Source organism: Vulpes vulpes, chromosome 15 (assembly GCF_048418805.1).
Source record: "Vulpes vulpes isolate BD-2025 chromosome 15, VulVul3, whole genome shotgun sequence".
In the NCBI taxonomy this organism is placed as follows: domain Eukaryota; kingdom Metazoa; phylum Chordata; class Mammalia; order Carnivora; family Canidae; genus Vulpes; species Vulpes vulpes.
Window position 1 is genome coordinate 64,151,028 of NC_132794.1, and position 15,377 is coordinate 64,166,404.

General features: G+C 40.6%; 1 protein-coding gene across 3 annotated transcripts in view; it reads left to right on the plus strand.

Moving 5' to 3' along the window:
- Positions 1 to 15,377, plus strand: part of FAM81A (family with sequence similarity 81 member A) — a 77,675-nt gene that overhangs the window by 35,176 nt on the left and 27,122 nt on the right. For all 3 annotated transcript variants that reach the window (XM_072738648.1, XM_072738649.1, XM_072738647.1), the window contains exon 4: positions 7,995 to 8,113. In XM_072738648.1, coding sequence (XP_072594749.1) covers positions 7,995 to 8,113 — 119 coding nt within the window. The remainder of the gene's footprint in view (positions 1 to 7,994; positions 8,114 to 15,377) is intronic.

The window sequence follows — 15,377 nt, forward strand, 5'->3', positions numbered from 1 at the left end:
TTGTGGGTAGGGAGGCATGGGTCCACATCACCTTTCTGTATACAGCATGATGTAGTGCTGTGGGGCTCCTATGGGAGCGCCGTTTCCTACCGTCCTTGGGAAGGGAGATTTTGTAAAGATAGGCCTATCTTAGAAAAAAATAAATGAAGACTAGGGATATCACTTTTTCCAAGTGTCTGTGCTCTGTGAAACATTATTGTATGGTTTTAGGCCATGGACTTACTTACCACTCTGTAGTCTTTGCTGCCGCAGCCAAGTTGCCTCTTTGAAGGCAGGCCTGGGGGACACCTGGGTGGCTCAGTGGTTGAGTGTCTGCCTTTGGCTCAGGTCGTTATCCCAGGGTCCTGGGATGGAGTCCTGCATCAGGCTCCCCACAGGGTGCCTGCTTCTCCCTCTGCCTATGTCTCTGCCTCTCTCTCTGTGTCTCTCATGAATAAATAAATAAAATCTAAAAAAAAAAAAGAAAAGAAAAAGAAGGCAGGCCTGGGGCATAGCACATGGTGGGCATGCAGAAAATAGTTTGTGGAATTGACAATAATGGCGTGTCAGTGATAGAGTAGGGATGTAACCTTTTTACAGTAAGCACATCACTTTGATACATTGTTTCAAATGACAAATTAGGGAACATTACTGACTGTATAGAGGGTTTGTTTTTCCAAGGCTTCACCATAGAATTCTCTAATACCTTTTGTTTTCACATAACTTTTCAGTAACATGAATATTGCATTAAGTGTTGATGTAATTCTTTTCTGTATTATTCAAAGAAAGCACTTCTAATACAATATCTTATTCATCTGCTTAAGAATTTTGAAAGTTCAATAGACTTTTCTTATTTGTAAGCATTAAAACACACACACTATTTCCTGGTTATAAAAATAAGGCCTTTGTAGAAAATATACAAAAAGAGAAAGCAAACATAATCCCACTCTAGAGAGTAGCAAAATGTTAATATTCTAGTATTTATGTGTATCTTATACAAGCTGGAATCATGCTGAATATTTATTTTTACCCTTTCTTTTTGCATGATATTAAATTGTACACATTTTATCTCTCTTTTTTTAAAAAAGATTTTATTTATTTATTCACGAGAGACACAGAGAGAGAGGAAGAGTCATAGACAGAGGGAGAAGCAGGCTCTTTGCAGGGACCCTGATGTGGGACTCGATCCCCAGATGTGGGATCGTGCCTTGAGCCAAAGGCTCAACCACTGAACCACCAGGCGTCCCATATTTTCTCTTATTTTAAAAAGCTCTCCATGAACTTCTCATTGGTTGCATAATAATGTACAGATACCTTGGAAAATACTTGGTATATCTTACTAGGAAGATATTTTTGGGTATACATTTTTGTCATTTTTGTTATTATTTCCCTTAGGATTAATTTCAAGAGCTAAAGTTACTGGATCAAAGGTTATGAACATTATGAATATATTTTGATGGATCATGTCCCAGAAAGATGTATCAGGAAGGGCCAACTGTGCATTTTTAATTTCGACATACATTTTAGTATTATACATTAAAAATATTTGCTTTTTTAGTAAATGAAAATGGTATGATTTTTTAATTTTTAATTTTCAGTAAACTTTAGTAGAGCAAGTTTAAGATCACAGCAAAATTGAGCAGAAAGCACAGCATTCCCATATACTTCCTGTCCCCACACTTGCACAGCATTCCCCATTGTCAACACACCACAGTGGTGCATTATTATGACATGGCTTTTATTTTGTTTCTTTGCTTGCTAGAAAGATTTAACCATTTATTTATTTTAAAGATTTTATTTATTTGACAGAGAAAGAGTGAGAGAGAGAGCAGAAGCAAGGGGGGTGACAGGCAGAGGGAGAGGGAGAAGCTGGCCCCCCACAGAGCAGGGAGCCCTATGGGAGGCTCCATCCCAGGACCCAGGGGACCGAGACACAAGTCCAGGGCAGATGCTCAACTGACTGAGCCACCCAGGCACCCAAGATCAAACCTTTTAAAAACTATGTTGTTTAATTATTTTTAGCACCTCTTTTGTGTGTTGCTGTTCATTTTATTTGCTTCGTGATTTCTTGACTGAGACACAACCCAGATGAAATAAGATTGGTTATGGTCTTTGCCATTTCTGCAGCATCTGATGCAATGTTCCTCCAGGAGTCTGTGGGCCTTGAACTTCTGCCCTTCTGTGCCTATACCCTAGCTTTGGCTCTGTGGGGGTGGGGCTCAGGGATTTCTGTATTTAACAAACCACCTGGGGATTCTTATGTTCCCTAAAGATGCTTAAGAATCCCTGGTCTTAGGCCTTATAATAAACAAAGGTTTGAAGCATTACATATAAAAAATATGTACTACTTTCTATAAACTATAACAAATAAGTGTTACTTCCTATGAAAAGAGAACACCAGCGCTTTTTCATCAGTGGGAGAGTGTCAGAACCAGATTAGTCAGATCTGAAGTTTTCTTACAAGAATGTGTTCAGATGACTAACATTTTGTCATTCACAGGTATTGTAGCTGGTTTGCATTCTTCTTAATAGAGTGGATTCATTCAGAAAAAGCTAGAAACTATAGCAAATAACAGATAGGTCTAGCAGTTCCAGATTCCTTTCAATGAAATATTCGTTTTACTGTCACTGTTACTCTCATCTATACTGGCTCCAACCAGGTTTCCAATAAGGAAAACACAAAAGTTTCACATTGCTAATTTCTGCTTTTCTTTGTCAGTAAGTTTGAAAATCCTAAAAAAATGCATGTAAGTGCAGTTGTCTGCATACTTAAAAAAGAATAATTGAGAAAAGGCAGCACAAAAACAATTTATGTACATCTGTGCACAAGTCTGTATGTTGTGCTATGTGCACTGCAAGCGTGGCTACCCTCTGTCACCTGCAGTGCTATTATAGTATCGTTGACTGTGTTCCCAATGCTGTGCCTTTTATTCTTATGACGTACTCATTCCATAACAGAAAGCCTGGATCTCCCACTCCCCTTCATCCCTTTTTGCCCATCCCCCACACCTCCCGTGTGGCAACCACCAGTTTGTTCTTTATTTATGGGTCTATTTCTGCTTTTTATTTGTTTATTTGCTCATTTGCTTTGGTTTTCCAATGTGAGGACACAGTGAGAAGGGAGAGAGCCATCTACAAACCAGGGAAAGGACCCCCCTGGGACAGGCCATGCTGGCACCTGATCTCTGACTTCCCAGCCTAAGAACTTCGAGAAATAGATGTTTCTTGTTCAGAAGCCAGTCTGTGGCATTTTGTTCTCGCAGCCCCAACTGAATAAGACAGGACACTTAGGTGATCTCGGTACAACATAAAATTTCTCCCTTGAGCTTAAATTTTTAAGTCAGTAGATGGGGGGCATCTGGGTGGCTCCATGATCGTATGTCTTCCTTTGACTCAGGTTGTGATCTTGAGGTCCTGGAATTGAGTCCCACATCAGGCTCCCTGCAGGGAGCCTGCTTCTCCCTCTGCCTCTGTCTCTGCCTCTCTCTGGGTCTCCTATGAATAAATACATAAAATCTTCAAAAAAAAAACAAAAAACAAAAAACAAAAACAAAACCCAAAAGTCAGTAGATGAACACGAGGCCAGGATGATTTCTTTCATGAATTAGTTGCCCACAAGGCAAAGTAGAAGAGATGCTGGAACATCAGAGCCAAATACAAAGCGAGAGAAACCATGTGGGGAAAGATGAAGACTTGGGGGATAGATCTAGGGCGTGTGAATAATTGGAGTTCCAGAAGGAGACAAGGAAACAGATGGGAGAAGAAACAATAGCTACATAGAAGAATAATCTGAGTCTAAGATTGAAAATTTCACTGAGTTCCAGGTAGAATTGAAAATTAAAAAAAAATCTAGGGCAGCCCGGGTGGCCCAGTGGTTTAGCGCCACCTTCCGCCCAGGGCGTGACCCTGGAGACCCGGGATCGAGTCCCACGTTGGGCTCCCTGCATGGAGCCTGCTTCTCTCTCTGCCTGTGTCTCTGCCTCTCTCTCTCTCTCTCTCTCTCATGAATGAATACATAAAAATCTTAAAAAAAAATAAAAAATAAATTAAAAATTTTAAAAAATCCAGTTAGGTACATTCTTATAAAACTGAACTCCAAAATAGGACAAAATCTTAAAAGCTTCTAGGTTATAAGGATCCAAGAAACGTACAGAGCAAGAAGCACTAGACTTGTCAGCCTCAAAGTTCACTGGGAGGAAAGACCTTTAAGTCAAGGATTCCATACCCTTTTGATTTGTCCCTACCCTTTGGATTGAGGAAAGGAGGATTATCAACGTGGCAGGGATTCAGAGTCTTCATCTAAGCACTTGATCTGGGGAAAGACCCTAAGATAGGGGAGAATGAAAAGGAGAAGCACAAAGGTAGTCAATGATCCATAAAACAAGATCTATATTATTTCATGTAAATGGATATTGAAGGGTGCCTGGGACTGGGCAACAGGAGCACTGAGAAAAGGAGAAAAAATTATTGAAATAGAAGAGACATTTTACAAGCAAAATTCTAATTATAGCCCAACTAGAAGTATGGAGTTAGCAAAGCCTACTTGGGAGGAGGGAAGAAAAGTAAAATCCTTCCCTTTAGGTTGGAGGTTAAAGGAGGGTGGACGCGAGGTGTGCTGAGCGTCTTTTGCAGAGGAGGCGGGGAGCCATGCAGGAACAGAGCCTGGAGTAGACATGTGTGGTTATGGACATGGGCAAGGGAAGGAAGCCATTCATGGAATAGTAGTGTCCAGAAACATTCATAGCAAGAGGGAGGACAATGGATGGCAACCTGATTAAACCAGTCTAAATAAGGAAAGGGAGTGAGAAAATAAGCAACATAAATTGTATACGTAAGGTGAGATGAATGGTCAAATGAAAACACAAACAGGGTGTGCCATGATTGACAGCACAGTCTGTGGAACTAGAGTCCCTAGTTCAAATCCCAGCCCAGTTACTTATTACTTGTGGCTTTGGGCAAGATACTAAATATCTTAGAGATTTCACCTCCTGTGAAATGGAGATCACAATAGTACCTACTTCAGAGGGTACAATGTGAAGATTAAATGGGTGAACATACGAATAGCACGCAGAATAGTGCCTGGTAGAGAGTTAGACCAAGCAAGTGTTTGCTTTATTATTTACAAGGCGTAGCCATTACAATGTTAATATTAGGTAAGAAGAAACAACATTAAAAGCACTAAATCAGGCACGCCTCGATGGCTCAGTGGTTGAGTGTCTGCCTTTGGCTCAGGGCATGATCCTGGGGTCCTGGCATCGAGTCCCCTATAAGACTCCCCCCGAGGATCCTGCTTCTCCCTCTGCCTATGTCTCTGCCTCTCTCTATGTCTTTCATGAATAAATAAATCTTAAAAAAAAAAACAACCACGAAATCAAAAGAGAAGGTTATTGTGAAATGGTGATGGCCACTTTTATCACAAATCCGTATGTGCCAGAAAAAAATGGCAGCTAAATATGTAAAATGAAAAGGGTTGAAAATGTAAGAAGAACTTGATGAAAATATTTTATAAGAGGAGAATTCATAAAATGTCTTTCAGAGGTGGAGAGATCTACTAGACAAAAATAAATAAGATCTAGAAGTAAATCATGGAATCAGCAAACTCAATCTAACAGACAATATTAAACCTTTTGTTCCTTGAATAGTTTTTTTTCCATGGAACATTTAATAAATATGTGCCACAAATCAAACTCTAATACATTACAAAAATTTCTTATTCCACAGACCATATTTTTGATCCTAAGCTAGTAAAGTAGAAATAAGTAAGAAAAATGACCAAAAAACTTAATTGCTTGAAAATGAAAAAGCACAACTCTAATCCTTAGTTACTAAATATCCTTAGATCAATGAGAATTTCAAAGCTGAAAACTGTTAAAAGGAAAGCACTTCACCCCCAACCTGTGGACACAGCAAATACTGTTCTAAATAAAGTCTGGAGGGACACCTGGGTGGTTCAGTGGTTGAGCATCTGCCTTCAGCTTCAGTAATCCTGAGGTCCTGGGATCAATTTCCACATCAGGCTCCTCCCAGGGAACTTGCTTTCCCTGTGCCTGTGTCTCTGCCTCTTTCTGTGTCTCTCATGAATAAGTAAATAAAATCTTAAAAAAAAAAACCAAAACCTAAAGTCTTCATTATTAAAGAAGACATAATATAAATAAAGGAGCTCAATGCTCATCTTTTACAGTTACAAAAAGTGAATAAAACCAAAAAGGAAGCAAGAAAAATTTAAAAATATGAAGCTGACATTAATCAAAAAGATGAAAATGTTTAAATGGTTGAAAGGGAAAGGATGTAAGAAATCAAGAGCTTTGTCTTTGCAAAGGGGAGGGAAGGTGGTGGTGGTGAGGGCAGTGTGAAGGACAATAAAGGTGGAGAAGAGGAGCACAAAAAGAAGGCATGTACAAAAGAATGAGGAACTAGAAGAAACATCGATGTAACCTTTTGCTTTTGAGTGGCCTCCTGTGACCTAGGCCTCAGGTTCTCCAGTCTGTTTGTCCGTCTGTCTGTCATGCTTCTGTGCAACCTCTTTCCTGTTTTTGGCAGGCAGCATGGCAGAGTGGTTACAGCATACGTTCTGGAGCCAGGCTGCTGGGTCAGTCCTGGCTAGTCACTTGCCATCCATGCGACTTTGGGTGTATCCTATTGGCTGCTTGACCCTCAATCCCAATCCCGGCCCATAACACAGGGGCCCCGAGAGTGTGGGTTTGATTTGGTGAACGGCAGTGTGCAGTGCAGCCCCAGGCTCGCTGTCTGGCACGCGCTCGGTAAACACCAGGGGTGTCCTCGCCATCTCCATCTCCATCATTCCATAGAAGATTTCCCAGGATGGATGCTCTATGAGGCCATGCTGCTGTTGGGCCACCCGATCTTCAAGCAGTTCTGCTGTCATTGAATGCCTTTCTAAGGGACACCATTCTGGCTGCCATTCCAGCATGAATGCTCTTATCAGATCAGTACTAGAAGGAGATTGGTATTTGCTGTCTTTGCTGCATGCTAGGCATTGTTAAGTGCTTTCTATGCATTGCCTTGTGTAACATTCACAATTCCCTTAAAAGTACAGTGACCGGGACGCCTGGGTGGCTCAGTGGTTGAGCATCTGCTTTTGGCTCAGGTCGTGATCCCTGAGTCTGGGATCGAGTCCCACATTGGGCTCCCCATGGGGAGCCTACTTCTCCGTCTATTACTCTGCCTCTCTCTCTGTGTCTCTCATGAATAAATAAATCAAATCTTAAAAAAAAAAAAGTACAGTGACCATTACTATTAACAGATGAAGATAAGGAAGCTAAGAGAACTTTGTACACACTTGCCCAGGATCATACAGCAGGAAGAACTGAATTTGGACCTGTTTGACAACTCCTGGCCATCCTTGTCCCTGCTTGCTCTTGATTTATTGCTTCCTGAGAGATTTAGGAAAGTTCACCTAAAGCAGTGGCTATCAAAAAACAGCCTGGAGTGGTGGAAAGAGCTCTGACCTGTAATAGCAAATGTCCAGGGCACTAGTCCAAGTCTGAGCTTTGCCCTGTCCTGCAGCAGTAGTTGGAGGGTGATGGTGGGAGTGGGGTCTCCAAGTGACATCCAAGTCTCAGGGTTTTTACTGGTAGGTTAAGGGACTGGGTCTGTGTGAGGTCTCTGAGGTCTCTAAGCCCCTGGTACTCTGTACACATGTATATCAGGTGACTCTTAGGAATCTTTTTTTTTTTTTAGAATTTTTTTTCTTAATTTAATTTAATTAGTTTATCTGAGAGAAAGAGAGCACAAGCAGGGGGAGAAGCAGAGGGAGAAGCAGGGTCTCCACTGAGCAGGGAGCCCAATGTGTGGCTCAATCCCAGAACCCTAGGATCATGACCTGAGCTGAAGGCAGATGCTTAACTGACTGAGCTACCCAAGTGCCCCTAAAAAGGAATCTCTTATGAATGGAGTTAAATGTTCTTATTTTTGCCAAAAGTATAAAATGCTTTTGTGGCAGCATGTAAATTCTCAGATGACCCCCTTGGTGGTTTTTTTTTTGTTTTTCCCAGGTACTCCAGGAGCAGATCCGGGCCCGGGACAACATCAGCTATGGAACTAATTCTGCCTTAAAGACTTTGGAGATGCGTCAGCTCTCTGGTTTGGGAGACCTTCGGGGAAGAGTGGCAAGGTACATGGTGGGATGTATGGGACTGTATCCATCAAAGGCTGTTTTTCATCAACTCCATTTCACAAAGTATATATTCACAAAGCCCCGAAGCAGATTCTTCACATCCTTCTAGTACATTCCCCTCCTTTGCCTGTAAACTCTAAGGTAGAAGTTACACCTGATTATGAGCATGCCATGATTTCTTATGTTGCCACAGTTGGAGTTGTGTTCTTGGAGGGTAGTGTTGAGAGAGTGGAACTGACCTGTGTAAGTTGGCAGGGAAGTATTATGTTCATTGACTCCAATGATACAAAGTGTGTCTCTTAAAATTTTCATTTCCTTGTAATTTATTTTTATTTTGTTTTCTGAAAATACTGGTCTATGATAGATTAGAAATTTAGAAAAGAGATCTCAGATAGTATAAAAGGCGCTGTTCCAGCCCTTTACCACTGAAAGTGTGCTCTGTGGACCAGCAGCTTTGGAATCACCCAAGAACTTGTTGGAAATGCACTATCTCTAAAATATTTATGAGCCTCTTCTGCCCTCTGCTGCTGTTAAGAGTCAAGCACAAGTCTACACAGGAGCAGCGGAGCCAATAAGCAATTAGAATCAGACTGAGGTGAAAATGAGGTTGGATGGAAAAAAGAACAGGACCCACATGGTCCAAGGCTTCAATGGAGCAGAGGAAGGTAGTGTTGGGGGTATATTTGTGCAGATAACACATGAAGGACCTTGGATGCGAGGCATGTGTGTTTGGATCTGGTGGATGAACATCAGTCTCATAGCAGAGGGCTCCATGAATTAAATGTAGGCCTAGTTGCCACTCTTGTGTGGTTTTCTATTCTCATTTGGGTCAACTCCAGTCTTTTTAGTACCACCCTAGGTGACGAACCACACCCCTCTCCCCCACTGACCTCCTTCTCTCTCTCAACTCTGGTGCTATAACTTCCAACAGTGATCAGCGACTTGTTATTCCCTGAATGGGCCGTGCTCTCCTATTTGTATCTTTGCACATGCTGTTCTTACACACAGCATGACTTTCGTCTTCCCTTTTTTCTGACTTCTAGTCAGCTTTTCAAGTTCAGTTCAAATGTCACCTCCTCCAGGAAGTCTTTCCTGGTACCCCACTCTCCCAAGCTCCCCTGTTATTCTGTTCTATTGAACCTCTCTGTTGTCTTCACCGTCTTGGGGCTGAGTATGTTATCTTTTATCTTTGTAATGTGTGTGCATAGAAAAATATCTGGAAAACAGTAGATACTCGATAAATGTTTGTTTGGGTGAATTAATGATCTAGGAAATCACTGTAACAGGACTGAAAAACTCAAATCCTTTTTGTGGTGGTTGGCTTAAAAGCAACCCCATTGTGTAATACCTCTCAGAAGAGTGAGGAGTTAGAAGGGCTTCAGACTAGAGGGCAGAGGAGAGACTTTTGGAAACCTTTGAAGATCTGCCTGTATACTTTAGTTGCAGATGAAGATTTGGTGGGGGAGAGTATGTGTGAGGCCTAGCACAGGGCATGGCATGTAGAGAGCTCATAGCATGAGAGAGCACTTATTACACAAGGGAAGCAGCAGTGAAATTATCCTCAGGAAACTGGAGAGATGACCTTGAAATATTTCCAGGTATTGCGCATTTTTCCTGTGCATTTTCTTTCTTTCTATTTTTTTAAAAAAAATTTATTTATTCATGAGAGACACAGAGAGAGAGGCAGAGACACAGGCAGAGGGAGAAGCAGGCTCCACGCAGGGAGCCTGATATGGGACTCGATCCCAGGACTCCAGGATCACGCTCTGGGCTGAAGGCAGGCGCTAAACCGCTGAGCCACCCAGGCATCCCTCCTGTGCATTTTCTTATTAACTTCCCTACCCAGCCAGGTTCCTTCTCAGTAACAAGTACTTTACTCTGAAACAATCACAAACATTGGTTGTGAGCACCCCCCCCCCCATTTTTGCTTTATTTTGTGTCTTTCCCCTGGAATGCTAATGAGACTGATTGTTGAAATCAACTTAGGTGAAAAAAATATTTAGCAAAGTTTTGGCTTTCTTGCATTGAATTGGAGGAGTATAGAGGAGTATAGACTTTTTTTTTTTTTTTAAAGATTTACTTATTTACTTTAAAAGAGAGAGAGAACATGCAAGTGGGGGTAGGGGAAGAGGGAGAGGGAAAGAGAATGTTAAGCAGACTCCCCACTGAGTGTGGAGTCCAACACAGGGCTTGATCTCACAACCCTGAGATCATGACCTGAGCTGAAATCAAGAGTTGGATGCTTAAGTGACTGAGCCACCCAGGTGCCCCAAGAGTATGAACTTTTTAAGTGATAGTATTACATTACTAGGTTGCTGGGGCACCTGGGTGGCTCAGTTGGTTGGGTGTCTGCCTTCAGTTCAGGTCATAATCCCAGGGTCCTGTGATTGAGCCCCACATGGAGGGCTCCCTGCTTAATGAAGAGGCTGCTTCTCCCTCTCCCTCTGCCTGCTGCTCCCCCTGCTCGTGCTCTCTCTGTCTGCCAAATAAATAAATACAATCTTTAAAAAAAATTACAAGGCTGCTCTTTTATTTCAGGTTTTATTTTTCTAGTGTTTATGGTTTCATTGGTGATGCCATTGATGGGAAACAGGCCCTGCTGCTTCCCCTATAATTCTCCATTGAGGTGAGAGACATCCTTACCCCCTTAAGAGTGGCACACTCTGAACAGGATTTCCTCATAGGGTTTCCCCTTTCCCCTGAAGCAGAGCTAAGGGAGTTCAGGTTTCCTATTCTACTGGAACAGTTGGTCCAGTGCTCAGAGGCCACTTCCAATTTCCTCTACGAGGTCTGTGTTCATGGTGTCAGAGCCTTAGAGGAGAAATAGCTGCATATACTGAGGCAGGTGCACAAGTTCCCTCAAGGTAAGCAAGTCCAGGTGTACAGGAGAAAATAGAGAAATTGGACATTAGCAGATTAAAGATCTTTGGCTCTTATAAGCTGTACGAACATTCACAGACAAGTTTCTGTGTGGCCATATGTTTTCATTTCTCTTGGATATATATACCTAGGAGTGTAATTGTTGAGTAATGTGGTGACTCTATATTTAACCTTTTGAGGAACAGAACAGCCAGGCTGTTTTCCAAAGTGGCTGCACCATTTTATGGTGCCAGCAGCCCTGTGCAAGGGCTCTGATCACTCCCCTTCCTCACCAACACTTGTCTGTCTCTTTGATGAGAGCCAATCTAGTGGGTGTGAAGTAGCATCTAGTGGTTTTGATTTGCATTTCTCTAGTGACTAATAGTGCTGAACATCATTCAGCATGTTTATTGGTCATTCGTACATCTTCCTTGGAGAACTGTTTTAGTCAGATCTTATGCCCATTTTTAAAGTGGATTAATTGCCTTTCTATTATTGAGCTATAGGAGTTCTTTATATATTCTAACTTCAGTTCTCTTATCAGATATCTGAGCTGAAAAAGTTTCCCCCATTCTAAGGGTTTTCTTTTCATTTTCTTGATTGGGTCCATTTGATCCTTCTCAAAAATTATTTCTTTCTCTTTTTTGATATTCTCTATTTGATGAGATGTTATCATTATACCTTCCTTTACTTCTTAAAGCATGTTTTCTCTATTTCTTTTATCATCCTGCATTCATAATGGCTGCGTTGAAGTCTGTGTCTTTTTAAATCAGACACCTGTTCCCTCTCACTGGCAGTTTCTTTTGCCTGCTTTTTTTCAGTGTTCAGTTCACATTTTCTGGGGTCTTTGCATCTCTCATAATTTTTATTAAAAACTGGACATTTTAGATAATATAGCAGTCCTGGGTACTGGATATTTTTTAAAAAGGTTTTATTTATTTATTCATGAGAGATACACAGAGAGAGGCAGAGCATAGGTAGAGGGAAAAGCAGGCTCCATATGGGAAGCCCAATGTGGGACTCGATCCCAGGACTCCAGGATCACGACCTGAGCCAAAGGCAGATACTCAACTACTGAGCCACCCAGGCATCTCTGGATACTGGATATTGACAGTCCCTACTTGCTGCTTGCTTTTATTGTTATTTGTTTGTTTAGTGACTTGGCTGGATTATTTTAGTGATGTCTGTTTCCCCTGCAATAGAAAGTGTCTGGTGCACATTCACCCTGTGAAGACAGTGGCTGTAACAAGACTCTTTTTGACTGTCTCTTTCCCTGGTCTTTTTTAAAAAATATTTTATTTATTTATTTGAGACAGGGAGAGCATGCATGAGCAGGGGGAGGGGCAGAGGGAAAAGGAGAGGGACAAGTAGACTCCCTGCTGAGCATGGACACCCCCCCCCAGTAGGGCTCTGTCCCAGGGCCCCAAGATCATGACCTGAGCCAAAATCAGATGCTTAACCAACTGAGCCACCCAGGTGCCCTTTTCCCTGAACTTTTATTAAGCTGTCTGCCTCTGTAGGTATCACACCCAGCTCTTAGGCTCCACTAGTTGCTGGTAGATTGCTCTACTGTTTTTTATTTTTAAAGATTGATTGATTGATTGATTGATTGATTGATTGATTTGAGAGAGAATGAGCAGGAGGGGCAGAGGGAGAGGGAGAGAGAATCTCTGCTAAGCACAGAGCCTGACACAGGGCTTGACTTCACGACTATGAAGTCACAACAATGAGATCATGACCTAAGCTGAGCCAAGAGTTGAATGCTTAACTGACTACACCACCCAGGTGCCCCTCTACTGTTTTGGACAATGCCCTGTAACATAAATTGCACCACAATCTGATTCTCTGATTCAGTTAAATTATTGCCAGCCTCTAAGGGCTTAATTGTGTGTGTGTGTGTGTGTGTGTGTGTGTGTGTGTATTTTTTACCCCTTACAGATAATTAATGTTAGCAGCTTGCTTGCTATCCTTTTAGAATTTTCTCATACATAGTCTTAAGGTAATAATTTATTATGATAGTAATAGGATTTGCATCAAAACAATTACTTAACAATGTGATTTAATTTTGCAAAGTATTATATATGAATTATTATATATGTAGGTAATTATAAGATGGAATATGAACAACTTAATGTTTTAAATGTCACTGCCTTTGGTGTGCTAAGCTACCATGTCACAAGCTGTAAGAGATATTCTGCTTAAGCATGTTGCTTGCTCAGGTTTGTGGCTAGACCTTTGGAACTCTGTTGATGAACTTCTGACCACCTCCCCACCATTGATCTGAACCAGGTGAAAAGTTACTCTGACACACAATGACCACAACCAAGAACTGCACCTAGGAGATAGCTATCCAAAGATCTGAAAAGGGAAATTTTAGAATGACTACATTATCAGTTCATCTATAATATAACATTGAGATAAAACAGAGCAATTGGTCAGATTTATTGTGAATTCTTGTCTAATTAAAGCTCTTGAGCCATGCACACAGCTATATTTAGAAGCCTGAGGCTTACTCTATTTCCCTTTCTTATGTAAGTTTTTTTCTGAAATATTTGAGAGTAAGGATAACTTTGTTTTTAACATAAGAAAACCAGAATTGATTCACTTGTGTATGTTTTCTGATGGCAGGCTTTGGTATCCTACCCTGCACTCCCCCTACCCCTGCTGGTTGTTCTCTTATTTATAAAGGTACAGAAGTGAAATGTGCTAGTAATAAACAGTTCAGAAACACTATGAAATATATAATGTAAAAAAAAAAAGAAAGAAAACTCACCAAGCCCTTGCTTTATTTTACCCCTTACAGATAATTAATGTTAGCAGCTTGCTGGCTATCCTTTTAGAATTTTCTCATACATAGTCATAAGGTAATAATTTATTATGACAGTAATATGATTTGCATCAAAACAATTACTTAACAATGTGATTTTAATTTTGCAAAGTATTATATATGTTATTCTGCAACTTAAGTGCTCCCACATAACAATATATTGTGGGTTTTCTTCAGGTATACACATAGATCTAGCATACTACTTGCTTGGATATGGAGTGTTCTGCTACATGTGGGTGCCATAATTTAATGTATGTAACTACTCCTTGGTGTTAATGGAAATTTACATTGTAGTATTTTTGTTTCCAACTGAGAAATAATATTGAAGCCAGACTATAGCTAGTGAAAATCAGTAAGCCATTAATGACATGATAATTTGGAGACCTTTCCGAATAACTTTTTCAAACTTAGCCTGTCCCTCAAACAGCTTTGCAAAGATAACAGAACTGGTCTGATGTAGTGATACCTGGCAGTTTCTACCCAGTAAGCTGTGTTTGGATTGGAAAATAAAGCCTTTTTATAATTTTTTTTTATTTCATAATATGTTCAAACCTAGATGTCCCCACATATGATTTATTTTTATTTTTTTTTAATAGGATTTTTATTTTTATTTTTATTTATTTTTATTTATTTTTAAGTTTATTTTTTATTTATTTATGATAGTTACAGAGAGAGAGAGAGGCACAGACACAGGCAGAGGGAGAAGCAGGCTCCATGCACCAGGAGCCCGACGTGGGACTCGATCCTGGGTCTCCAGGATCGTGCCCCGGGCGAAAGGCAGGCGCCAAACCGCTGCGCCACCCAGGGATCCCCCCACATATGATTTAAATAATATTTTGTAAAAAATTATGAACTCAAAAAAGAAGGGTCTGTATTTGGTGGTGTTTTTAACCATCATTTGTGAAATGGGGATGATTTGTGAAGATGAAGTAATATGTATCAAGGATCTAGCACAGTGTGTGATACATAGTAAATATTCTTTATATTTATTCATTCACAAATATTTATTGAGCCTCTGCTACATGTATAGCAATGAACTGGACATTAGGGTTTTTGTGATGAAAAGGGCAGATATCATCCCTCTTGCTTGCAGTTTGTATTGTTTCTAGTAGGGAAGACAGACATCAAACAACTTATGGCAAAACAATTATTTTATTTCATTTATGATTTGAATAATTTATTTGTAGATATTTGGAGTTTTCTATAGAAATTATATCATCTATAAATAATGACAATTTTATTTCTTCTTTTCTGATCCTTGAATCCTTAGTCTCTTTTTCTTGTCATTTTGCAATGGCTAAACCCTCCAAGATAGATGTGATTGTGGGCATCTTTATCTTTCTTTTTACTTTAATGAAATTCTTCCAGTGGTTTTCCATTTTGAATTGCTCCAGTGTTTCTTTTTTTAAGGTTTATTTATTTTAAAGAGAGAAAGTGCACAAGCAAGGTTAGGGGCAGAGGGAGAGAGAGAATCCCAAAGCAGACTCTACACTGAGCAAGAAGCCTGACATGAAGCTCGATCCGGACCCTGAGTTTCATGATTCAACTTGAAACCAAGAGTTGCTCACTCAACTT